Below are 26962 nucleotides of genomic sequence, written 5' to 3'. Positions count from 1 at the left end.
CAACTTATGGTGCTTCAGTTTGAGGCCATTACCTCTAGTTCTGTCGGTGGCCACCAGGGAAAAGAGGCCAGCACCATCCTCCTCACTGCCTCCCTTGAGGTACTTATAGACACTGCTCAGGTCCCCTCTCAGCCTTCTCTTCTCCAGGCTGAACAGGCCCAGCTCCCTCAGCCTCTCCTCATGGTTCAGATGTTCCAGGCCCCTGATCATCCTTGTGGCCCTGTGCTGGACTCTCTCCAGCAGCTCCACATCCCTCTTATACTGTGGAGCCCAGAACTGGACACAATAGTCCAGATGCGGCTTCACCAGGGCTGAGTAGAGGGGCAGGATAACCTCCCTCGACCTGCTGGAGATGCTCTTCTTAATGCACCCCAGGATCCCATTGGCCTTCTTGGCCACGAGTGCACACTGCTGCCTCATGGTCAACTTACCCTCCACCATGACACCCAGGTCTTTCTCCGCAGAGCTGCTCTCCAGAAGGTCAGTCCCCAGCCATCCGCGTCGCCCCCTCAGTTCACGCGGCAGGCGCGGAGCAGCAGCAGCTGCAGCAGGATGAAGATGGGCGCCATGACCAGCCCGTACCAGAGCTCGCGCGTGCCCTCCGCCAGGTTCTGGCACAGCAGCAGCTCAAAGGTGAAATTGAGGCCCAGCACGCTGAGCACCCAGAGCAGCTGCAGCACGGCCAGCCGCTTCTCGCCATCCCGGCAGAGCCGCACGGACACGATGGTGCTGAAGTAGGTGCTGAGGCCGTCGGCGGCGAAGCAGGGCCCGAGCACGGCCCGCCAGGAGAGCGCGGCGGCCGCGCCGTCCGCCTTGAGCGCCAGCAGCGCGGAGCAGAGCAGCAGCGCCAGCCCCTGCAGGCCGAGCTCGCAGGGCGCCAGGCGCAGCCACTGCCCCAGCTCGCGCAGCGACAACAGCAGCGCCGCGTCCCCCTGGGGGACCCCGCTAGCTACAGGCCTCCAACCAGACTCAGCACCGCTGATCACCACCCTCTGAGCTCTGCCATCCAGCCAGTTCCTAATCCACCTCACTGTGCACTCATCTATCCCACACTTCCAGAGCTTGCCTAGGAGGATGTTGTGAGGGACGGTGTCAGAAGCCTTGGTGAAGTCGAGAAAGGCAACATCCACCGCTCTCCCCTCATCTATCCAGCTGGTCCTTCCATCATAGAAGGCTATCAGATTAGTCAAGCAAGATTTCCCCTTGGTGAATCCATGCTGACTACTCCTGAGCACCTTCTTGTCCTCCACGTGCCTGGAGACAACAGCCAGTATGAGCCGTTCCATCACTTTTCCGGGGACAGAGGTGAGGCTGACTGGCCTGGAGTTGCCTGGATCCTCCTTCTTGCCTTTTTTGAAGACTGGCGTGACATTGGCCTTCTTCCAGTCTTCTGGCACCTTTCAAAGGTGCTGGAGAGTGGCTTAGCTATGACATCTGCCAGCTCCAGCAGCACTCTGGGGTGCATCCCATCAGGGCCCATGGATTTGTGGGTATCAAGTTTCCTTAGGTGCTCTCTGACCAAGCAAAACCAAGCAAAATTCTGCTTGTTGTTTTTTTGCTTTCATGATGTGAGCATGATTAGGCCTCACTTGCAATGCCTCGCAAGGCCTCGGGAAGCTGGGCTGCGAGTGAGGAAGCAGCAGGGCTGCACTCAGTCTAGTCTTAGCCACTGCTTGAGGGATTGTGGCTGCAGCAGGAGGGCTTTCTCTGCACTGTGGCAGGGAAAACATAACGCACAAGCTACGCGTCCTGGCCATCCCTCCGCAAAACAAAGAACAAAAAAACCCCAAAATAAATAAATAAGGAAGAAAAAGGAAAATGCCACAATCCATTTTGTGCCTCAGTCCTTCCCTCTCTAACCCCCGCAAATACCTTCATCATGGGAGGTGGGTGCTGTGGTGCCGGAAGTGCAGCCTGCTCCTTCTTAGCCCGCTGCTGAGCAAGGCGCGAAGGGCCATGAGATGGCACGGGTGCATAAGAAGGGCACTCTCCAGGTGTCTCCTCACAGCACCTTGGGAAACAACAGTCACCTCGCTTGAGACCTGTTCTGTCAGCCTGCTCCTGGGCTGAACCCCATCCTAGCATTTTCTAGGAGCGGCTGCCATGGCATACTGAAAACGTAGGCCAGACTGCCAAGTGAAGACTAGATACTGGTCTTCCTCCCACGCCTGTCCCTTTCAGAGCAAGAACTCCTGCTTACACCACCTCTGGCCTGACTTTCCCCTCATTTCAGCGCTCGCCGCTACAGGGAGCGTATACGTGACAAGTGACGCCAGTGCAGCAGGTGACGGCCAAGAAATGAAAGCCAGTACGTGCCTTGGGGAATTGCAGACTGGATAGAGTTCAATTCTACCAATAGCCCCTTCCCGTCAGGACAGAGAATAAAACACAGAGCAGGACGAGGATAAGAAGAGATGTTTGAGTAGTGCCAAAAGCAAATGTACCCTGAAGGCCCTGCAATACACTTGCTCTTACCTGACATAAAAAAGTATATATGCCTGCTGTTTGAGGACGGTTTTGATGTCACAGGCGACTACCGAGTCGTCGTTCATCTGATACCACCGTCCATTACTGGCCTGCAAATAAAGGCAGAGATGCCTTTAGAGCAACCGCATGCTTTCTTCAGGAAAACGGCCAGAGAACGCTAGCAGGCAAAGGATACTCCAAGACTCGTCACCAGGACACCCGTAACAAGTCCTTTCCCCTTAAAAGCGGTGCTTGCCAGCCACAGGCAGGGGCAAGCTTCTCTTCACCAGCACAGATTTTGCCCTGCCACAAATGAAGCTGATGCTTACCTTGGTGAAGCAGACGTAGTGCCCTGCACGACCGCTCAGCCCTCTATGCACCAGGACCGCGTATAAGGCATAGAGGACCCGTTCTCCAGAGGACTGGGACATGTACGGTCGAAGGTTCAAATACTCAGGGTAGGCCACATCCTGAAGGCAGAGCAAGAAGATTGAAAACCCCTCTGGGAAGCCTTCATGAAAGAGGCGCAGGAAAACCCTTCTAAGAACATGGACTGCACATTTTGTGACAGACACGTCCTCTGCTTCCTCAGGGAGTGTTCTTCCCCCAGACTGCATTTTAATCATTTCAGTTGCAGAGAACGGCTCCCTGCAAAATCAGTTCCTTAAGAGCAGAGCATATGTTTCTCATCCCATGGGAACTTTGCTCTTACTGCAAGAGAGAGCGAGACCTACTAGTCTCACTGATTTTTCCTAGGCATCCTCCAGGGCTGCAGTTGCAGCTGGCAGACATTAAGAACTTTTGAAGGAGTCTTCTGCCGCGGGGAAATCTCCCTGCCCGAGAAGGCATTACAGCCGCACACATACCTTGCTAATCTTTTCACCAGTGAAATCGCCAAATCTTTTCAAGGCGATGGTCAGGACGCTGGGTGAGTCTTGTATTGTAAGGCTCTTGGATGCAGCACCGATCTTTTCACACCTGCAAAGTACAGGCAATCGATTCAACTCACTGAGAGAGCAGCTAGCTGCAGTTTTCACAACTGAGGAACTGCACAAGATGTTGTGCGAGCGAGGCCGCAGAGCTTGTGCACTTGGATACTCTAGGCCCTTCACTTGGGAACTCTAGCACCTTTCGGAAGCTGTGGTGGCCTCCCACCCCACGTGCTTGTGCTCAGCTCTTTCCTGCTTGAGCTCACTGCTACCCAGAGGAGGCAGCTTTTAACTCCTGGCTGTAGGAGTAGGTTGGTGCACAATTTCCCAGTTAGCAAGGACGAGCGCCCCCAGGAAGACAGCAAGCGGAAGAAAATACTCCCATAGGCCAGCGTGTGCGCTCCTTGGCCAAGACTGCCAGCTAGTTGCAGAGAATGGGAAAGGTTCCGCTTTGAGAAGCAAGTGGACGCTTTGCAAGCTTCGGGTGAGTTCAGGCTGTGAGCTGCACAGCCAAAAGCTGCCTCTCATGCTCTTCTTTGTGCAGTAAGTCAAAGGAGAACTTGTGCTTTGAGATAGGCCACAGGTTCGGCCAGGATGAAGCTCCAATTTGGATGGCATTAGGCAGAATCTTACTTGCTGCATTGGTAGCAATTTTCACCTTCCAGCAGCTCCGCTCTCACAAATTCTTTGAGAGCGCTGGGGACAGAGGAGGCTGCCTGCATGAGGAAGAAAGTAGGGCACTGAGATCCCGGAATCTGGATCCCAGCCCGTGACTCCCCTCTTGCCGCGGGGCCTCCCTCGTTAACACCTGGGAATCCTCCTGTGAAGCAGCGAACACTAGGGAGAGGGGAGCTGAAGGAGAGTGTGCTGAACACTGACTGCGCTTGAGCGTCTTGAAGAGCCTTATCAGGCTAGAAAGCCTTGTTGGAAAGGTTGTCTCAAAGTACTGGGCTACCAAGAGCTACCTGTCTGTGGTGGCACACAATGAAGTTAGCTTTGCAGGAGTAAGAAAGGACAAAAAGAAAAGAAAAGAAAAAAACCCAAACCCAAACCAAAGCAAACCACTAGTAAAGCCATCGTATAGCAACTGGCAGTGTACAGAGGCAGTACTGAGGAAGCCTGGCAGGATGAGCATGTGTGCAGAGCCCCCAGCCATCCATCACCCCACGATTTTGCTGTGACCAGTGAGGTCTTCCTAAGGGAAGTCTGACGAGGTGAGAAAGTCACAAAAGGGGAGAGCCAAGCTCAAAATCTCAGCACCTTCAAAGACATCGTCGGCCAGAATTCCACAACCGCTTACCTTTATCTCCAAAGCGATGTCGAGGAACGCCTCAGAGGACTCTGAAACGGCTTGGCAGCTCAGACACGTTACTGCAATGCAAACAGAAACACTTCACAAAACACGAAGGACACTCACTTGCTCCATCTTCATTACTGAGAGCCAGTACTTGAGAGAAGCTCTTTGCAACAAACAGGCACAAAGGCACACTTCTGAGGGCACTAAGAGTCGTAAAAAGTACCTCTGGATGTTAGGAATCCTCCAAATATTTCACGGATGACCGTGGTGCCTTGCAACAAGGTGTCCAAGCTGGAAACAAAATGTTATCATTGTCACTCCCAAGAGCCCAAGCAGAGAGTCAAAGAGCTTTTCTTTTCGGTGAAAACCCTGGGCAACGCAGGGTAGCAAATGAAGGGTCCTAAAGTCCTAGAGAACACTTAAAGGATAAGTTGGTTCTGCTTACTCGGTGCATCCGTTCAAATAATCAACGTGCATAGCAGCCACGATGTAACGTAGGAATTCGTGAGCATCTTCCTGTCTGCCGAAGCAGAAACGCTCACCTCTTCCTAGTGAATAAAAGGGTTATACAAGGCTTATCTCATAGAAAGGGATAGAAGAAGATGTAGTTTGCTAAAACCTCCCTTCCCTCACAAAAAACAAACAAACAAACAAAAAACTCTCCGTACCCATTGCACCCATGAAACAGCCCTCTCAAAATTTAGGCCTTTCTACAGAGAAAGCCATGTGAAAAGACTTACGCCGAAGGTCATTGAGGACTGCCAGAGGCTCGATGGCCTTGTCAGAGCTGAACAGGACCTGGTTGATGTGTGTTTCCATGGTACACAGCATGCAGGAACCTTGCTCACAACCTGTTGAGCGTCAAGGAAGTAACCCCCTGGCTTTAGTGAAAGCTAGCGACGTTGCTAGAGACAACCTTAAGCAACAACAACCTTGCAGCTTCAAGCGCACTCTCTGCCCTGCGTACCACGCTCTCCTCTCCAAAAGGGCCAAGAGGCCAGTCTGTGTGCATAAGCATTAAGCAGGAAGTCTGCAGTAGCATGCATTTTCTGAGGAAACACCTAAAGGACTATTGGCAAGACATCCTTTGCAAGGGCAGGGAAGTGCACAGGAATAGGCACACCAACTGAGAGTGCTTTCACAGTGCTCTTTGGTAGCTTTCCTCCTCTTGCAGTGCAACCGCATCTGCTGTCACAGTGGTCGTGCATTAGGGAAAGCCAGCTGTGACAGAACGCTGAGAACCTGTGACAGCCTCCTGCAAAATTTTAGCTTCTTTCTACGAACGCGTAAGTAACTCCAGGCCAAATAGTCCTGGAGTGCTTTGCTTCCCTAAACCCTTCCGCATTCACTGGAGGGAGGAAAGAATGCCTCCTTGGCATTTGGGCACAGGGCGTTAAATGAAGGCGAGCACTGCAGCAGCTCTCCTGAGCCTGCCGTGCACGCGCTGTTGAACGCCAGCCCCATCAGGCAAAATAGGGCAAAGTCAGAGTTTGCTTCCCAGAGGCATTCTTGGTCTTTCAGCAGGAGCAGAGTTGTCCAGGAGGTTGCGAGGAAAGGCTTCCCAAGTACTCACACGACTGGCTGTGCTCTCTGGAAAGCATGTAATTAGCCAGAGGGGGAGTGTAGGTCAAACACTGCAGAACCGCGTTGAGGAAACACGTATTTCCCAGGTTGTGGAGTCCAGCTCCAACGCTTTGCCTCTGCTGCCAAGACACAGGAATCTTCTTGGCTGGCAAAGACATCCTTCCTGGTGGAGCCATTCCCTCAGCAGTGGCTGCAAGGAAAGCACATTGTCAAAGAGACTGCCTGCCTTTGTTCTAGGAAGGCAGGTTTCCAAGCCGGCGTTCTGGAGAGCAGCCCCCAGCACCAGAAGCAGCTGCGTGGAGAACACAAGCACCTAGCAGAGGCAGCCCATGCGGGGCTGCCGCTCCCATGGGCTGGCCACTCAAGAGCTTATTCACGTCTCTTTCTCATGGGCGACAATGACTTGTGGGCCCCGGGGAGTCACAAGATTAACCCTTTCTCTTGAAGCCTTTACTCACAGGAGTAGCTCCTTTGTCGGCCATCTCTTGCAGGCGGTACCGCAAGGCAGCCTGCAGAGCGGGAGTCCATCTCTACACCGTCCAGTTCCGACTGGAAAAGGAAGGAGCCCAGTTCTTCCAAGGGCTTGCTCAGCTCACGCTCCCTTTCAGCAGCGTGCTCGCGAGCGCCGGGGCAGAGAGCGCGCAAGCAGCTCTTGCGCCAGCAGCCTCTGTGCCGCCGAGTGACCCCAGCCGTGCGGGCCATTGTGAGGGAGGGCAGCGCGGCCAAGGCGGGGCTCGTGGCAGCTGAGTGGGCACATCCTTTATGAGGCAGGGTCACGGCAGAGACGCGCTCAGCTGACGCCGGGGAGCGCAGGGCGCTGTGCAGAGCCTGTGGCCGCTGCGCTGCCCCACTCAAGGTGGGGGCAGGAGCGGGGACGGTGCTTCCGCCAGCACAGCTCTCACACCTGTTTCTCAGGCAGAATACACACTCAGGAAGGGAAGAAGGCACGCGCTTGTCACCATCCCTCATGGGCACTTTGACATGGCCTATTCTCCTTGGTGCGAGGTGTCTCTTTCCCTCTTGTGGTCTGCGCCACACTCTCCCACGGCCTTGTAGAGCACAACGCCGCGCTCCTAGAGGCCCCAGGGCCCTTTTCCAGGCTTTCTCTCTAGGTGTGGAGGGAAAGAATCAGCTCATGTTGCAGTACTGGCACCAGGGAAAGAGCCCTTCGGCAGCCATTCCGAGCAAGACTGTGTGAAGACCTTGGAAGGCCAAGAAACTTTTAGGTCATTCTGGGAGTCTCTGCACCAGTTGACGTGTGTCCACGAATGAGCAGAGAAACCTGAGGCCGCTATGCTTTAGCAGTAGGGCCCGTGCATGAGCAGTGCCAGCGTGCTCTGACTTGCTCCCTGCTGAAGGCTCTGCCAAGGACAGGGCCGCTCCCTCCTTTTGCCCCCTTAGCGGCAAACTTAGTGCCATCCAATTGACCCACAGTAGAGTGTGCAGTGAACTAGACAAGAGCACCCGATCTTAGCTACTCAGTGGGGTATGCTTGGCTAAATTTGCTTGGCAAGTTCTGTGCTCTGCCATTAGCACATGAGGGTGTGCAAAGCATTGTTGGTTGGATGCGTCTTTTCAAAGTGCATCAGGTGTTGTCCACGATTACACTGACGGGTCCTGCAGTTTGAGCTTGGCTCTCTGAGCTGCTCGGAGGGCAGGGGATTGTGCCTCCGGAAGTGCAAAGCAACGCTTCTGAAGCCATCCAGCATTTCATTCTGAGGCAGCCAAAGAGGGAGGGGCAGAGGAAGGGGGAGAGGAAGAGAGAGGGAGAGAGAGAGAGAAGAGGGAAGGGAAGAGGAAGGAGATGGCTTAAAGCAAAGATGCCTTGTTCGTAGTCCTATCACAGGCTTCTTAGGCTATGCACACATGTCCAACTCTCCCTCCGGCAGCTGAGCATGTTAGCCCCTCCTGAGAGTAGCAGTGGGGGCCATAATCTGCACTCTCTCCACGAGAGAGATGTAAGCAGATTCCTGGTGGGATGACACTGCTTGAATTTGCTGGAGCTCTGTGCAAGTTTAAGAGCTCTCGGAGACCCTCTCCCACCAACATCCCCCTGTATCGTGCTGAGCATGTGGCGGTAACTTCTGTTTGGAGGAAGTCTGTAGTCATTGCCAGTAACTGCGGAGACGGCGTAGTAGAGCCCGCGTGTGTGCAGGGGCTCCTGTGCGGGTCTTTGTGGGAAGACGGGGCACGTTTAGGCTTGCCCTTCATGTTTCCAGTTAGGAGCCAGTGTTTTGGTCATGGGCTAAGGTTTTAGTGCTTGTCGTTTCAGGGTAGGGATTGCGGAAGGCTTGGGGGAAGGAAGTGTTTGGAGCCCTGCTCAGGGTTCCTTTGAAGTGGTGAGGGCATGGGCTAGGTTCTGGGGCTCGAGTTAGGGCTCAGGGTGAGCATGGCGTGGCAGAGAATTGGAGTGAGGGATAAGAGTGAGGGGCTGGGGTGAGAGCAGCGCCTTGGGGTGTGGGTGAAGGGAAGGCTCGGCCGGCCTGCCACCATGGCCCAGTGTGAGCTCGTGGCACGTGGCCTCTGTGTGTGCTGAGCCCTGCTTTGCTGCATCCCTTATCCAGTTTGGTGTGTCTGCCACCTCTGCGTTGGCCACCATGGCCTCACGTGGCTGTGTTGTCAGGAGCACGAGTGTATGAGTGGCCCTGCAGCTGCAAAGCCCCCATCATCCTCCAGCTGGGCCTCTTTGCATTTCCCTTGACCTTGACCTTGACCTTACACTAGATACTAGAGGTTTCCTTTTCCTTGCTTCTGCCACCTCGTGGCAGGGAAACACTCCCAGCTTCTCATGAGGAGGGCTGACGCTTGAGCTGCCCGAGGTGCAGAAAGACTTGCTTCTCGCACTCCTGCCTGGTGCCCCATTTGGGCCTTTGCCACCACCAGGCCCTGCGCACCAGCAGCATCTTTGCCACCCCTTGATATTTCTGGCACCTTTAACAACATGCGCCAGAGGGAAAAGATGTGGGAAAGAAACGCCGCTTCTTTTCACGGTGAGATTTCATACTGTGAAGAGTCCCAAAGATCACACACAACTCAGCAGTTGCTTTCCTGCCTTTATTTCATCCACCTACCCAAGGGATCTGCACTACTGAGTGCTCCTTAAGGCCAAGAGGAGAGAGAAGAGGAAGAGGCAGAGGAGAAAGAAGTACAAAGTGATGAAATGTCCTTTTTCACTCTTTCTCCGTTTCCTTTGCATTTCGTTCTCAGCTTCCCCTTCTGCATGGGGATGTCTTCTTTTTCTGCTTCTCGGCTCTTGAGTTTTCTGGGAGGAGCCCTCAAGAGCAGAAGGAAGGGGCACGGCTGCAGGTGCTTGTCTTGGAGGAGAGCATTTTCCAGAGGGCTGCTCCAGTCCTGAATAGAGCCAAGAATCTGCTCGGTGGCTGCTGAAGCGATGCCCATGTTGCCCTCTGGACACGGATGGCAGGTGGAGCCAGCTGCTTTTGCAAGAACGCACGTGTGACCTGCCTTGCTCTGTTTGTCCTCTGCTTTGGGATGGGTAGCGAGGACGTTTCCCGGAGCTTCTGTCCTTCTCTGTGTAGTTTCTGTCACTACGGCAGGATGTGCAGCTGTTCCCATTGCAGTAGTGCTGCTGAGGGCAGTTTTGTTTGCTGCTTTGCAGGTTGTGAGAGCACCTCCTCTTGGGAGAATGAGCACCCCGTTCGTGGACACTGACGTGTTTTGGGTCCTCTTGCAGGGCTCTCTTTCTCTTTAAAGGCCTTGAGCTCTGCATTTCAAAAGAAGACATTCTAAGATGGCTCTGTGCAAAGACACGGCTTGGAAAAGCCCTAGACACAATCCCCCCCGCCTCCAGTGCTCAGGAACAAGCCATGGTGTTTTTGCAGTCTCAGCAGATGCCACCAAACTAAAAGTAAACCAAGCAAAATTCTGCTTGTTGTTTTTTTGCTTTCATGATGTGAGCATGATTAGGCCTCACTTGCAATGCCTCGCAAGGCCTCCGGAAGCTGGGCTGCGAGTGAGGAAGCAGCAGGGCTGCACTCAGTCTAGTCTTAGCCACTGCTTGAGGGATTGTGGCTGCAGCAGGAGGGCTTTCTCTGCACTGTGGCAGGGAAAACATAACGCACAAGCTACGCGTCCTGCCCATCCCTCCGCAAAACAAAGAACAAAAAAACCCCAAAATAAATAAATAAGGAAGAAAAAGGAAAATGCCACAATCCATTTTGTGCCTCAGTCCTTCCCTCTCTAACCCCCGCAAATACCTTCATCATGGGAGGTGGGTGCTGTGGTGCCGGAAGTGCAGCCTGCTCCTTCTTAGCCCGCTGCTGAGCAAGGCGCGAAGGGCCATGAGATGGCACGGGTGCATAAGAAGGGCGCTCTCCAGGTGTCTCCTCACAGCACCTTGGGAAACAACAGTCACCTCGCTTGAGACCTGTTCTGTCAGCCTGCTCCTGGGCTGAACCCCATCCTAGCATTTTCTAGGAGCGGCTGCCATGGCATACTGAAAACGTAGGCCAGACTGCCAAGTGAAGACTAGATACTGGTCTTCCTCCCACGCCTGTCCCTTTCAGAGCAAGAACTCCTGCTTACACCACCTCTGGCCTGACTTTCCCCTCATTTCAGCGCTCGCCGCTACAGGGAGCGTATACGTGACAAGTGACGCCAGTGCAGCAGGTGACGGCCAAGAAATGAAAGCCAGTACGTGCCTTGGGGAATTGCAGACTGGATAGAGTTCAATTCTACCAATAGCCCCTTCCCGTCAGGACAGAGAATAAAACACAGAGCAGGACGAGGATAAGAAGAGATGTTTGAGTAGTGCCAAAAGCAAATGTACCCTGAAGGCCCTGCAATACACTTGCTCTTACCTGACATAAAAAAGTATATATGCCTGCTGTTTGAGGACGGTTTTGATGTCACAGGCGACTACCGAGTCGTCGTTCATCTGATACCACCGTCCATTACTGGCCTGCAAATAAAGGCAGAGATGCCTTTAGAGCAACCGCATGCTTTCTTCAGGAAAACGGCCAGAGAACGCTAGCAGGCAAAGGATACTCCAAGACTCATCACCAGGACACCCGTAACAAGTCCTTTCCCCTTAAAAGCGGTGCTTGCCAGCCACAGGCAGGGGCAAGCTTCTCTTCACCAGCACAGATTTTGCCCTGCCACAAATGAAGCTGATGCTTACCTTGGTGAAGCAGACGTAGTGCCCTGCACGACCGCTCAGCCCTCTATGCACCAGGACCGCGTATAAGGCATAGAGGACCCGTTCTCCAGAGGACTGGGACATGTACGGTCGAAGGTTCAAATACTCAGGGTAGGCCACATCCTGAAGGCAGAGCAAGAAGATTGAAAACCCCTCTGGGAAGCCTTCATGAAAGAGGCGCAGGAAAACCCTTCTAAGAACATGGACTGCACATTTTGTGACAGACACGTCCTCTGCTTCCTCAGGGAGTGTTCTTCCCCCAGACTGCATTTTAATCATTTCAGTTGCAGAGAACGGCTCCCTGCAAAATCAGTTCCTTAAGAGCAGAGCATATGTTTCTCATCCCATGGGAACTTTGCTCTTACTGCAAGAGAGAGCGAGACCTACTAGTCTCACTGATTTTTCCTAGGCATCCTCCAGGGCTGCAGTTGCAGCTGGCAGACATTAAGAACTTTTGAAGGAGTCTTCTGCCGCGGGGAAATCTCCCTGCCCGAGAAGGCATTACAGCCGCACACATACCTTGCTAATCTTTTCACCAGTGAAATCGCCAAATCTTTTCAAGGCGATGGTCAGGACGCTGGGTGAGTCTTGTATTGTAAGGCTCTTGGATGCAGCACCGATCTTTTCACACCTGCAAAGTACAGGCAATCGATTCAACTCACTGAGAGAGCAGCTAGCTGCAGTTTTCACAACTGAGGAACTGCACAAGATGTTGTGCGAGCGAGGCCGCAGAGCTTGTGCACTTGGATACTCTAGGCCCTTCACTTGGGAACTCTAGCACCTTTCGGAAGCTGTGGTGGCCTCCCACCCCACGTGCTTGTGCTCAGCTCTTTCCTGCTTGAGCTCACTGCTACCCAGAGGAGGCAGCTTTTAACTCCTGGCTGTAGGAGTAGGTTGGTGCACAATTTCCCAGTTAGCAAGGACGAGCGCCCCCAGGAAGACAGCAAGCGGAAGAAAATACTCCCATAGGCCAGCGTGTGCGCTCCTTGGCCAAGACTGCCAGCTAGTTGCAGAGAATGGGAAAGGTTCCGCTTTGAGAAGCAAGTGGACCCTTTGCAAGCTTCGGGTGAGTTCAGGCTGTGAGCTGCACAGCCAAAAGCTGCCTCTCATGCTCTTCTTTGTGCAGTAAGTCAAAGGAGAACTTGTGCTTTGAGATAGGCCACAGGTTCGGCCAGGATGAAGCTCCAATTTGGATGGCATTAGGCAGAATCTTACTTGCTGCATTGGTAGCAATTTTCACCTTCCAGCAGCTCCGCTCTCACAAATTCTTTGAGAGCGCTGGGGACAGAGGAGGCTGCCTGCATGAGGAAGAAAGTAGGGCACTGAGATCCCGGAATCTGGATCCCAGCCCGTGACTCCCCTCTTGCCGCGGGGCCTCCCTCATTAACACCTGGGAATCCTCCTGTGAAGCAGTGAACACTAGGGAGAGGGGAGCTGAAGGAGAGTGTGCTGAACACTGACTGCGCTTGAGCGTCTTGAAGAGCCTTATCAGGCTAGAAAGCCTTGTTGGAAAGGTTGTCTCAAAGTACTGGGCTACCAAGAGCTACCTGTCTGTGGTGGCACACAATGAAGTTAGCTTTGCAGGAGTAAGAAAGGACAAAAAGAAAAGAAAAGAAAAAAACCCAAACCCAAACCAAAGCAAACCACTAGTAAAGCCATCGTATAGCAACTGGCAGTGTACAGAGGCAGTACTGAGGAAGCCTGGCAGGATGAGCATGTGTGCAGAGCCCCCAGCCATCCATCACCCCACGATTTTGCTGTGACCAGTGAGGTCTTCCTAAGGGAAGACTGACGAGGTGAGAAAGTCACAAAAGGGGAGAGCCAAGCTCAAAATCTCAGCACCTTCAAAGACATCGTCGGCCAGAATTCCACAACCGCTTACCTTTATCTCCAAAGCGATGTCGAGGAACGCCTCAGAGGACTCTGAAACGGCTTGGCAGCTCAGACACGTTACTGCAATGCAAACAGAAACACTTCACAAAACACGAAGGACACTCACTTGCTCCATCTTCATTACTGAGAGCCAGTACTTGAGGAAAGCTCTTTGCAACAAACAGGCACAAAGGCACACTTCTGAGGGCACTAAGAGTCGTAAAAAGTACCTCTGGATGTTAGGAATCCTCCAAATATTTCACGGATGACCGTGGTGCCTTGCAACAAGGTGTCCAAGCTGGAAACAAAATGTTATCATTGTCACTCCCAAGAGCCCAAGCAGAGAGTCAAAGAGCTTTTCTTTTCGGTGAAAACCCTGGGCAACGCAGGGTAGCAAATGAAGGGTCCTAAAGTCCTAGAGAACACTTAAAGGATAAGTTGGTTCTGCTTACTCGGTGCATCCGTTCAAATAATCAGCGTGCATAGCAGCCACGATGTAACGTAGGAATTCGTGAGCATCTTCCTGTCTGCCGAAGCAGAAACGCTCACCTCTTCCTAGTGAATAAAAGGGTTATACAAGGCTTATCTCATAGAAAGGGACAGAAGAAGATGTAGTTTGCTAAAACCTCCCTTCCCTCACAAAAAACAAACAAACAAACAAAAAACTCTCCGTACCCATTGCACCCATGAAACAGCCCTCTCAAAATTTAGGCCTTTCTACAGAGAAAGCCATGTGAAAAGACTTACGCCGAAGGTCATTGAGGACTGCCAGAGGCTCGATGGCCTTGTCAGAGCTGAACAGGACCTGGTTGATGTGTGTTTCCATGGTACACAGCATGCAGGAACCTTGCTCACAACCTGTTGAGCGTCAAGGAAGTAACCCCCTGGCTTTAGTGAAAGCTAGCGACGTTGCTAGAGACAACCTTAAGCAACAACAACCTTGCAGCTTCAAGTGCACTCTCTGCCCTGCGTACCACACTCTCCTCTCCAAAAGGGCCAAGAGGCCAGTCTGTGTGCATAAGCATTAAGCAGGAAGTCTGCAGTAGCATGCATTTTCTGAGGAAACACCTAAAGGACTATTGGCAAGACATCCTTTGCAAGGGCAGGGAAGTGCACAGGAATAGGCAGACTAACTGAGAGTGCTTTCACAGTGCTCTTTGGTAGCTTTCCTCCTCTTGCAGTGCAACCGCATCTGCTGTCACAGTGGTCGTGCATTAGGGAAAGCCAGCTGTGACAGAACGCTGAGAACCTGTGACAGCCTCCTGCAAAATTTTAGCTTCTTTCTACGAACGCGTAAGTAACTCCAGGCCAAATAGTCCTGGAGTGCTTTGCTTCCCTAAACCCTTCCGCATTCACTGGAGGGAGGAAAGAATGCCTCCTTGGCATTTGGGCACAGGGCGTTAAATGAAGGCGAGCACTGCAGCAGCTCTCCTGAGCCTGCCGTGCACGCGCTGTTGAACGCCAGCCCCATCAGGCAAAATAGGGCAAAGTCAGAGTTTGCTTCCCAGAGGCATTCTTGGTCTTTCAGCAGGAGCAGAGTTGTCCAGGAGGTTGCGAGGAAAGGCTTCCCAAGTACTCACACGACTGGCTGTGCTCTCTGGAAAGCATGTAATTAGCCAGAGGGGGAGTGTAGGTCAAACACTGCAGAACCGCGTTGAGGAAACACGTATTTCCCAGGTTGTGGAGTCCAGCTCCAACGCTTTGCCTCTGCTGCCAAGACACAGGAATCTTCTTGGCTGGCAAAGACATCCTTCCTGGTGGAGCCATTCCCTCAGCAGTGGCTGCAAGGAAAGCACATTGTCAAAGAGACTGCCTGCCTTTGTTCTAGGAAGGCAGGTTTCCAAGCCGGCGTTCTGGAGAGCAGCCCCCAGCACCAGAAGCAGCTGCGTGGAGAACACAAGCACCTAGCAGAGACAGCCCATGCGGGGCTGCCGCTCCCATGGGCTGGCCACTCAAGAGCTTATTCACGTCTCTTTCTCATGGGCGACAATGACTTGTGGGCCCCGGGGAGTCACAAGATTAACCCTTTCTCTTGAAGCCTTTACTCACAGGAGTAGCTCCTTTGTCGGCCATCTCTTGCAGGCGGTACCGCATGGCAGCCTGCAGAGCGGGAGTCCATCTCTACACCGTCCAGTTCCGACTGGAAAAGGAAGGAGCCCAGTTCTTCCAAGGGCTTGCTCAGCTCACGCTCCCTTTCAGCAGCGTGCTCGCGAGCGCCGGGGCAGAGAGCGCGCAAGCAGCTCTTGCGCCAGCAGCCTCTGTGCCGCCGAGTGACCCCAGCCGTGCGGGCCATTGTGAGGGAGGGCAGCGCGGCCAAGGCGGGGCTCGTGGCAGCTGAGTGGGCACATCCTTTATGAGGCAGGGTCACGGCAGAGACGCGCTCAGCTGACGCCGGGGAGCGCAGGGCGCTGTGCAGAGCCTGTGGCCGCTGCGCTGCCCCACTCAAGGTGGGGGCAGGAGCGGGGATGGTGCTTCCGCCAGCACAGCTCTCACACCTGTTTCTCAGGCAGAATACACACTCAGGAAGGGAAGAAGGCACGCGCTTGTCACCATCCCTCATGGGCACTTTGACATGGCCTATTCTCCTTGGTGCGAGGTGTCTCTTTCCCTCTTGTGGTCTGCGCCACACTCTCCCACGGCCTTGTAGAGCACAACGCCGCGCTCCTAGAGGCCCCAGGGCCCTTTTCCAGGCTTTCTCTCTAGGTGTGGAGGGAAAGAATCAGCTCATGTTGCAGTACTGGCACCAGGGAAAGAGCCCTTCGGCAGCCATTCCGAGCAAGACTGTGTGAAGACCTTGGAAGGCCAAGAAACTTTTAGGTCATTCTGGGAGTCTCTGCACCAGTTGACGTGTGTCCACGAATGAGCAGAGAAACCTGAGGCCGCTATGCTTTAGCAGTAGGGCCCGTGCATGAGCAGTGCCAGCGTGCTCTGACTTGCTCCCTGCTGAAGGCTCTGCCAAGGACAGGGCCGCTCCCTCCTTTTGCCCCCTTAGCGGCAAACTTAGTGCCATCCAATTGACCCACAGTAGAGTGTGCAGTGAACTAGACAAGAGCACCCGATCTTAGCTACTCAGTGGGGTATGCTTGGCTAAATTTGCTTGGCAAGTTCTGTGCTCTGCCATTAGCACATGAGGGTGTGCAAAGCATTGTTGGTTGGATGCGTCTTTTCAAAGTGCATCAGGTGTTGTCCACGATTACACTGACGGGTCCTGCAGTTTGAGCTTGGCTCTCTGAGCTGCTCGGAGGGCAGGGGATTGTGCCTCCGGAAGTGCAAAGCAACGCTTCTGAAGCCATCCAGCATTTCATTCTGAGGCAGCCAAAGAGGGAGGGGCAGAGGAAGGGGGAGAGGAAGAGAGAGGGAGAGAGAGAGAGAAGAGGGAAGGGAAGAGGAAGGAGATGGCTTAAAGCAAAGATGCCTTGTTCGTAGTCCTATCACAGGCTTCTTAGGCTATGCACACATGTCCAACTCTCCCTCCGGCAGCTGAGCATGTTAGCCCCTCCTGAGAGTAGCAGTGGGGGCCATAATCTGCACTCTCTCCACGAGAGAGATGTAAGCAGATTCCTGGTGGGATGACACTGCTTGAATTTGCTGGAGCTCTGTGCAAGTTTAAGAGCTCTCGGAGACCCTCTCCCACCAGCATCCCCCTGTATCGTGCTGAGCATGTGGCGGTAACTTCTGTTTGGAGGAAGTCTGTAGTCATTGCCAGTAACTGCGGAGACAGCGTAGTAGAGCCCGCGTGTGTGCAGGGGCTCCTGTGCGGGTCTTTGTGGGAAGACGGGGCACGTTTAGGCTTGCCCTTCATGTTTCCAGTTAGGAGCCAGTGTTTTGGTCATGGGCTAAGGTTTTAGTGCTTGTCGTTTCAGGGTAGGGATTGCGGAAGGCTTGGGGGAAGGAAGTGTTTGGAGCCCTGCTCAGGGTTCCTTTGAAGTGGTGAGGGCATGGGCTAGGTTCTGGGGCTCGAGTTAGGGCTCAGGGTGAGCATGGCGTGGCAGAGAATTGGAGTGAGGGATAAGAGTGAGGGCTGGGGTGAGAGCAGCGCCTTGGGGTGTGGGTGAAGGGAAGGCTCGGCCGGCCTGCCACCATGGCCCAGTGTGAGCTCGTGGCACGTGGCCTCTGTGTGTGCTGAGCCCTGCTTTGCTGCATCCCTTATCCAGTTTGGTGTGTCTGCCACCTCTGCGTTGGCCACCATGGCCTCACGTGGCTGTGTTGTCAGGAGCACGAGTGTATGAGTGGCCCTGCAGCTGCAAAGCCCCCATCATCCTCCAGCTGGGCCTCTTTGCATTTCCCTTGACCTTGACCTTGACCTTACACTAGATACTAGAGGTTTCCTTTTCCTTGCTTCTGCCACCTCGTGGCAGGGAAACACTCCCAGCTTCTCATGAGGAGGGCTGACGCTTGAGCTGCCCGAGGTGCAGAAAGACTTGCTTCTCGCACTCCTGCCTGGTGCCCCATTTGGGCCTTTGCCACCACCAGGCCCTGCGCACCAGCAGCATCTTTGCCACCCCTTGATATTTCTGGCACCTTTAACAACATGCGCCAGAGGGAAAAGATGTGGGAAAGAAACGCCGCTTCTTTTCACGGTGAGATTTCATACTGTGAAGAGTCCCAAAGATCACACACAACTCAGCAGTTGCTTTCCTGCCTTTATTTCATCCACCTACCCAAGGGATCTGCACTACTGAGTGCTCCTTAAGGCCAAGAGGAGAGAGAAGAGGAAGAGGCAGAGGAGAAAGAAGTACAAAGTGATGAAATGTCCTTTTTCACTCTTTCTCCGTTTCCTTTGCATTTCGTTCTCAGCTTCCCCTTCTGCATGGGGATGTCTTCTTTTTCTGCTTCTCGGCTCTTGAGTTTTCTGGGAGGAGCCCTCAAGAGCAGAAGGAAGGGGCACGGCTGCAGGTGCTTGTCTTGGAGGAGAGCATTTTCCAGAGGGCTGCTCCAGTCCTGAATAGAGCCAAGAATCTGCTCGGTGGCTGCTGAAGCGATGCCCATGTTGCCCTCTGGACACGGATGGCAGGTGGAGCCAGCTGCTTTTGCAAGAACGCACGTGTGACCTGCCTTGCTCTGTTTGTCCTCTGCTTTGGGATGGGTAGCGAGGACGTTTCCCGGAGCTTCTGTCCTTCTCTGTGTAGTTTCTGTCACTACGGCAGGATGTGCAGCTGTTCCCATTGCAGTAGTGCTGCTGAGGGCAGTTTTGTTTGCTGCTTTGCAGGTTGTGAGAGCACCTCCTCTTGGGAGAATGAGCACCCCGTTCGTGGACACTGACGTGTTTTGGGTCCTCTTGCAGGGCTCTCTTTCTCTTTAAAGGCCTTGAGCTCTGCATTTCAAAAGAAGACATTCTAAGATGGCTCTGTGCAAAGACACGGCTTGGAAAAGCCCTAGACACAATCCCCCCCGCCTCCAGTGCTCAGGAACAAGCCATGGTGTTTTTGCAGTCTCAGCAGATGCCACCAAACTAAAAGTAAACCAAGCAAAATTCTGCTTGTTGTTTTTTTGCTTTCATGATGTGAGCATGATTAGGCCTCACTTGCAATGCCTCGCAAGGCCTCGGGAAGCTGGGCTGCGAGTGAGGAAGCAGCAGGGCTGCACTCAGTCTAGTCTTAGCCACTGCTTGAGGGATTGTGGCTGCAGCAGGAGGGCTTTCTCTGCACTGTGGCAGGGAAAACATAACGCACAAGCTACGCGTCCTGGCCATCCCTCCGCAAAACAAAGAACAAAAAAACCCCAAAATAAATAAATAAGGAAGAAAAAGGAAAATGCCACAATCCATTTTGTGCCTCAGTCCTTCCCTCTCTAACCCCCGCAAATACCTTCATCATGGGAGGTGGGTGCTGTGGTGCCGGAAGTGCAGCCTGCTCCTTCTTAGCCCGCTGCTGAGCAAGGCGCGAAGGGCCATGAGATGGCACGGGTGCATAAGAAGGGCACTCTCCAGGTGTCTCCTCACAGCACCTTGGGAAACAACAGTCACCTCGCTTGAGACCTGTTCTGTCAGCCTGCTCCTGGGCTGAACCCCATCCTAGCATTTTCTAGGAGCGGCTGCCATGGCATACTGAAAACGTAGGCCAGACTGCCAAGTGAAGACTAGATACTGGTCTTCCTCCCACGCCTGTCCCTTTCAGAGCAAGAACTCCTGCTTACACCACCTCTGGCCTGACTTTCCCCTCATTTCAGCGCTCGCCGCTACAGGGAGCGTATACGTGACAAGTGACGCCAGTGCAGCAGGTGACGGCCAAGAAATGAAAGCCAGTACGTGCCTTGGGGAATTGCAGACTGGATAGAGTTCAATTCTACCAATAGCCCCTTCCCGTCAGGACAGAGAATAAAACACAGAGCAGGACGAGGATAAGAAGAGATGTTTGAGTAGTGCCAAAAGCAAATGTACCCTGAAGGCCCTGCAATACACTTGCTCTTACCTGACATAAAAAAGTATATATGCCTGCTGTTTGAGGACGGTTTTGATGTCACAGGCGACTACCGAGTCGTCGTTCATCTGATACCACCGTCCATTACTGGCCTGCAAATAAAGGCAGAGATGCCTTTAGAGCAACCGCATGCTTTCTTCAGGAAAACGGCCAGAGAACGCTAGCAGGCAAAGGATACTCCAAGACTCGTCACCAGGACACCCGTAACAAGTCCTTTCCCCTTAAAAGCGGTGCTTGCCAGCCACAGGCAGGGGCAAGCTTCTCTTCACCAGCACAGATTTTGCCCTGCCACAAATGAAGCTGATGCTTACCTTGGTGAAGCAGACGTAGTGCCCTGCACGACCGCTCAGCCCTCTATGCACCAGGACCGCGTATAAGGCATAGAGGACCCGTTCTCCAGAGGACTGGGACATGTACGGTCGAAGGTTCAAATACTCAGGGTAGGCCACATCCTGAAGGCAGAGCAAGAAGATTGAAAACCCCTCTGGGAAGCCTTCATGAAAGAGGCGCAGGAAAACCCTTCTAAGAACATGGACTGCACATTTTGTGACAGACACGTCCTCTGCTTCCTCAGGGAGTGTTCTTCCCCCAGACTGCATTTTAATCATTTCAGTTGCAGAGAACGGCTCCCTGCAAAATCAGTTCCTTAAGAGCAGAGCATATGTTTCTCATCCCATGGGAACTTTGCTCTTACTGCAAGAGAGAGCGAGACCTACTAGTCTCACTGATTTTTCCTAGGCATCCTCCAGGGCTGCAGTTGCAGCTGGCAGACATTAAGAACTTTTGAAGGAGTCTTCTGCCGCGGGGAAATCTCCCTGCCCGAGAAGGCATTACAGCCGCACACATACCTTGCTAATCTTTTCACCAGTGAAATCGCCAAATCTTTTCAAGGCGATGGTCAGGACGCTGGGTGAGTCTTGTATTGTAAGGCTCTTGGATGCAGCACCGATCTTTTCACACCTGCAAAGTACAGGCAATCGATTCAACTCACTGAGAGAGCAGCTAGCTGCAGTTTTCACAACTGAGGAACTGCACAAGATGTTGTGCGAGCGAGGCCGCAGAGCTTGTGCACTTGGATACTCTAGGCCCTTCACTTGGGAACTCTAGCACCTTTCGGAAGCTGTGGTGGCCTCCCACCCCAAATGCTTGTGCTCAGCTCTTTCCTGCTTGAGCTCACTGCTACCCAGAGGAGGCAGCTTTTAACTCCTGGCTGTAGGAGTAGGTTGGTGCACAATTTCCCAGTTAGCAAGGACGAGCGCCCCCAGGAAGACAGCAAGCGGAAGAAAATACTCCCATAGGCCAGCGTGTGCGCTCCTTGGCCAAGACTGCCAGCTAGTTGCAGAGAATGGGAAAGGTTCCGCTTTGAGAAGCAAGTGGACCCTTTGCAAGCTTCGGGTGAGTTCAGGCTGTGAGCTGCACAGCCAAAAGCTGCCTCTCATGCTCTTCTTTGTGCAGTAAGTCAAAGGAGAACTTGTGCTTTGAGATAGGCCACAGGTTCGGCCAGGATGAAGCTCCAATTTGGATGGCATTAGGCAGAATCTTACTTGCTGCATTGGTAGCAATTTTCACCTTCCAGCAGCTCCGCTCTCACAAATTCTTTGAGAGCGCTGGGGACAGAGGAGGCTGCCTGCATGAGGAAGAAAGTAGGGCACTGAGATCCCGGAATCTGGATCCCAGCCCGTGACTCCCCTCTTGCCGCGGGGCCTCCCTCATTAACACCTGGGAATCCTCCTGTGAAGCAGTGAACACTAGGGAGAGGGGAGCTGAAGGAGAGTGTGCTGAACACTGACTGCGCTTGAGCGTCTTGAAGAGCCTTATCAGGCTAGAAAGCCTTGTTGGAAAGGTTGTCTCAAAGTACTGGGCTACCAAGAGCTACCTGTCTGTGGTGGCACACAATGAAGTTAGCTTTGCAGGAGTAAGAAAGGACAAAAAGAAAAGAAAAGAAAAAAACCCAAACCCAAACCAAAGCAAACCACTAGTAAAGCCATCGTATAGCAACTGGCAGTGTACAGAGGCAGTACTGAGGAAGCCTGGCAGGATGAGCATGTGTGCAGAGCCCCCAGCCATCCATCACCCCACGATTTTGCTGTGACCAGTGAGGTCTTCCTAAGGGAAGACTGACGAGGTGAGAAAGTCACAAAAGGGGAGAGCCAAGCTCAAAATCTCAGCACCTTCAAAGACATCGTCGGCCAGAATTCCACAACCGCTTACCTTTATCTCCAAAGCGATGTCGAGGAACGCCTCAGAGGACTCTGAAACGGCTTGGCAGCTCAGACACGTTACTGCAATGCAAACAGAAACACTTCACAAAACACGAAGGACACTCACTTGCTCCATCTTCATTACTGAGAGCCAGTACTTGAGGAAAGCTCTTTGCAACAAACAGGCACAAAGGCACACTTCTGAGGGCACTAAGAGTCGTAAAAAGTACCTCTGGATGTTAGGAATCCTCCAAATATTTCACGGATGACCGTGGTGCCTTGCAACAAGGTGTCCAAGCTGGAAACAAAATGTTATCATTGTCACTCCCAAGAGCCCAAGCAGAGAGTCAAAGAGCTTTTCTTTTCGGTGAAAACCCTGGGCAACGCAGGGTAGCAAATGAAGGGTCCTAAAGTCCTAGAGAACACTTAAAGGATAAGTTGGTTCTGCTTACTCGGTGCATCCGTTCAAATAATCAGCGTGCATAGCAGCCACGATGTAACGTAGGAATTCGTGAGCATCTTCCTGTCTGCCGAAGCAGAAACGCTCACCTCTTCCTAGTGAATAAAAGGGTTATACAAGGCTTATCTCATAGAAAGGGACAGAAGAAGATGTAGTTTGCTAAAACCTCCCTTCCCTCACAAAAAACAAACAAACAAACAAAAAACTCTCCGTACCCATTGCACCCATGAAACAGCCCTCTCAAAATTTAGGCCTTTCTACAGAGAAAGCCATGTGAAAAGACTTACGCCGAAGGTCATTGAGGACTGCCAGAGGCTCGATGGCCTTGTCAGAGCTGAACAGGACCTGGTTGATGTGTGTTTCCATGGTACACAGCATGCAGGAACCTTGCTCACAACCTGTTGAGCGTCAAGGAAGTAACCCCCTGGCTTTAGTGAAAGCTAGCGACGTTGCTAGAGACAACCTTAAGCAACAACAACCTTGCAGCTTCAAGTGCACTCTCTGCCCTGCGTACCACACTCTCCTCTCCAAAAGGGCCAAGAGGCCAGTCTGTGTGCATAAGCATTAAGCAGGAAGTCTGCAGTAGCATGCATTTTCTGAGGAAACACCTAAAGGACTATTGGCAAGACATCCTTTGCAAGGGCAGGGAAGTGCACAGGAATAGGCAGACTAACTGAGAGTGCTTTCACAGTGCTCTTTGGTAGCTTTCCTCCTCTTGCAGTGCAACCGCATCTGCTGTCACAGTGGTCGTGCATTAGGGAAAGCCAGCTGTGACAGAACGCTGAGAACCTGTGACAGCCTCCTGCAAAATTTTAGCTTCTTTCTACGAACGCGTAAGTAACTCCAGGCCAAATAGTCCTGGAGTGCTTTGCTTCCCTAAACCCTTCCGCATTCACTGGAGGGAGGAAAGAATGCCTCCTTGGCATTTGGGCACAGGGCGTTAAATGAAGGCGAGCACTGCAGCAGCTCTCCTGAGCCTGCCGTGCACGCGCTGTTGAACGCCAGCCCCATCAGGCAAAATAGGGCAAAGTCAGAGTTTGCTTCCCAGAGGCATTCTTGGTCTTTCAGCAGGAGCAGAGTTGTCCAGGAGGTTGCGAGGAAAGGCTTCCCAAGTACTCACACGACTGGCTGTGCTCTCTGGAAAGCATGTAATTAGCCAGAGGGGGAGTGTAGGTCAAACACTGCAGAACCGCGTTGAGGAAACACGTATTTCCCAGGTTGTGGAGTCCAGCTCCAACGCTTTGCCTCTGCTGCCAAGACACAGGAATCTTCTTGGCTGGCAAAGACATCCTTCCTGGTGGAGCCATTCCCTCAGCAGTGGCTGCAAGGAAAGCACATTGTCAAAGAGACTGCCTGCCTTTGTTCTAGGAAGGCAGGTTTCCAAGCCGGCGTTCTGGAGAGCAGCCCCCAGCACCAGAAGCAGCTGCGTGGAGAACACAAGCACCTAGCAGAGACAGCCCATGCGGGGCTGCCGCTCCCATGGGCTGGCCACTCAAGAGCTTATTCACGTCTCTTTCTCATGGGCGACAATGACTTGTGGGCCCCGGGGAGTCACAAGATTAACCCTTTCTCTTGAAGCCTTTACTCACAGGAGTAGCTCCTTTGTCGGCCATCTCTTGCAGGCGGTACCGCATGGCAGCCTGCAGAGCGGGAGTCCATCTCTACACCGTCCAGTTCCGACTGGAAAAGGAAGGAGCCCAGTTCTTCCAAGGGCTTGCTCAGCTCACGCTCCCTTTCAGCAGCGTGCTCGCGAGCGCCGGGGCAGAGAGCGCGCAAGCAGCTCTTGCGCCAGCAGCCTCTGTGCCGCCGAGTGACCCCAGCCGTGCGGGCCATTGTGAGGGAGGGCAGCGCGGCCAAGGCGGGGCTCGTGGCAGCTGAGTGGGCACATCCTTTATGAGGCAGGGTCACGGCAGAGACGCGCTCAGCTGACGCCGGGGAGCGCAGGGCGCTGTGCAGAGCCTGTGGCCGCTGCGCTGCCCCACTCAAGGTGGGGGCAGGAGCGGGGACGGTGCTTCCGCCAGCACAGCTCTCACACCTGTTTCTCAGGCAGAATACACACTCAGGAAGGGAAGAAGGCACGCGCTTGTCACCATCCCTCATGGGCACTTTGACATGGCCTATTCTCCTTGGTGCGAGGTGTCTCTTTCCCTCTTGTGGTCTGCGCCACACTCTCCCACGGCCTTGTAGAGCACAACGCCGCGCTCCTAGAGGCCCCAGGGCCCTTTTCCAGGCTTTCTCTCTAGGTGTGGAGGGAAAGAATCAGCTCATGTTGCAGTACTGGCACCAGGGAAAGAGCCCTTCGGCAGCCATTCCGAGCAAGACTGTGTGAAGACCTTGGAAGGCCAAGAAACTTTTAGGTCATTCTGGGAGTCTCTGCACCAGTTGACGTGTGTCCACGAATGAGCAGAGAAACCTGAGGCCGCTATGCTTTAGCAGTAGGGCCCGTGCATGAGCAGTGCCAGCGTGCTCTGACTTGCTCCCTGCTGAAGGCTCTGCCAAGGACAGGGCCGCTCCCTCCTTTTGCCCCCTTAGCGGCAAACTTAGTGCCATCCAATTGACCCACAGTAGAGTGTGCAGTGAACTAGACAAGAGCACCCGATCTTAGCTACTCAGTGGGGTATGCTTGGCTAAATTTGCTTGGCAAGTTCTGTGCTCTGCCATTAGCACATGAGGGTGTGCAAAGCATTGTTGGTTGGATGCGTCTTTTCAAAGTGCATCAGGTGTTGTCCACGATTACACTGACGGGTCCTGCAGTTTGAGCTTGGCTCTCTGAGCTGCTCGGAGGGCAGGGGATTGTGCCTCCGGAAGTGCAAAGCAACGCTTCTGAAGCCATCCAGCATTTCATTCTGAGGCAGCCAAAGAGGGAGGGGCAGAGGAAGGGGGAGAGGAAGAGAGAGGGAGAGAGAGAGAGAAGAGGGAAGGGAAGAGGAAGGAGATGGCTTAAAGCAAAGATGCCTTGTTCGTAGTCCTATCACAGGCTTCTTAGGCTATGCACACATGTCCAACTCTCCCTCCGGCAGCTGAGCATGTTAGCCCCTCCTGAGAGTAGCAGTGGGGGCCATAATCTGCACTCTCTCCACGAGAGAGATGTAAGCAGATTCCTGGTGGGATGACACTGCTTGAATTTGCTGGAGCTCTGTGCAAGTTTAAGAGCTCTCGGAGACCCTCTCCCACCAGCATCCCCCTGTATCGTGCTGAGCATGTGGCGGTAACTTCTGTTTGGAGGAAGTCTGTAGTCATTGCCAGTAACTGCGGAGACAGCGTAGTAGAGCCCGCGTGTGTGCAGGGGCTCCTGTGCGGGTCTTTGTGGGAAGACGGGGCACGTTTAGGCTTGCCCTTCATGTTTCCAGTTAGGAGCCAGTGTTTTGGTCATGGGCTAAGGTTTTAGTGCTTGTCGTTTCAGGGTAGGGATTGCGGAAGGCTTGGGGGAAGGAAGTGTTTGGAGCCCTGCTCAGGGTTCCTTTGAAGTGGTGAGGGCATGGGCTAGGTTCTGGGGCTCGAGTTAGGGCTCAGGGTGAGCATGGCGTGGCAGAGAATTGGAGTGAGGGATAAGAGTGAGGGCTGGGGTGAGAGCAGCGCCTTGGGGTGTGGGTGAAGGGAAGGCTCGGCCGGCCTGCCACCATGGCCCAGTGTGAGCTCGTGGCACGTGGCCTCTGTGTGTGCTGAGCCCTGCTTTGCTGCATCCCTTATCCAGTTTGGTGTGTCTGCCACCTCTGCGTTGGCCACCATGGCCTCACGTGGCTGTGTTGTCAGGAGCACGAGTGTATGAGTGGCCCTGCAGCTGCAAAGCCCCCATCATCCTCCAGCTGGGCCTCTTTGCATTTCCCTTGACCTTGACCTTGACCTTACACTAGATACTAGAGGTTTCCTTTTCCTTGCTTCTGCCACCTCGTGGCAGGGAAACACTCCCAGCTTCTCATGAGGAGGGCTGACGCTTGAGCTGCCCGAGGTGCAGAAAGACTTGCTTCTCGCACTCCTGCCTGGTGCCCCATTTGGGCCTTTGCCACCACCAGGCCCTGCGCACCAGCAGCATCTTTGCCACCCCTTGATATTTCTGGCACCTTTAACAACACGCGCCAGAGGGAAAAGATGTGGGAAAGAAACGCCGCTTCTTTTCACGGTGAGATTTCATACTGTGAAGAGTCCCAAAGATCACACACAACTCAGCAGTTGCTTTCCTGCCTTTATTTCATCCACCTACCCAAGGGATCTGCACTACTGAGTGCTCCTTAAGGCCAAGAGGAGAGAGAAGAGGAAGAGGCAGAGGAGAAAGAAGTACAAAGTGATGAAATGTCCTTTTTCACTCTTTCTCCGTTTCCTTTGCATTTCGTTCTCAGCTTCCCCTTCTGCATGGGGATGTCTTCTTTTTCTGCTTCTCGGCTCTTGAGTTTTCTGGGAGGAGCCCTCAAGAGCAGAAGGAAGGGGCACGGCTGCAGGTGCTTGTCTTGGAGGAGAGCATTTTCCAGAGGGCTGCTCCAGTCCTGAATAGAGCCAAGAATCTGCTCGGTGGCTGCTGAAGCGATGCCCATGTTGCCCTCTGGACACGGATGGCAGGTGGAGCCAGCTGCTTTTGCAA

At 53.4% G+C, this 26962-nt stretch overlaps 1 protein-coding gene across 1 annotated transcript in view; it reads right to left on the bottom strand.

Moving 5' to 3' along the window:
- Positions 1 to 509: 509 nt before the first annotated feature.
- The window catches only part of LOC148594100 (transmembrane protein 203-like), a 68863-nt gene continuing 42410 nt past the window's right edge, over positions 510 to 26962 (bottom strand). Inside the window, exon 2 of the mRNA XM_088528023.1 lies at positions 510 to 932. Within this exon, the coding sequence (XP_088384149.1) occupies positions 510 to 932 (423 nt within the window). The remainder of the gene's footprint in view (positions 933 to 26962) is intronic.

The sequence above is a fragment of the Tinamus guttatus genome, unplaced genomic scaffold (genome assembly GCF_059628265.1).
Source record: "Tinamus guttatus ecotype Peru unplaced genomic scaffold, ASM5962826v1 Tinamus_guttatus_pri_ptg000297l, whole genome shotgun sequence".
Lineage (NCBI taxonomy): Eukaryota > Metazoa > Chordata > Aves > Tinamiformes > Tinamidae > Tinamus > Tinamus guttatus.
This window is presented reverse-complemented; position numbering and strand designations above follow the sequence as displayed.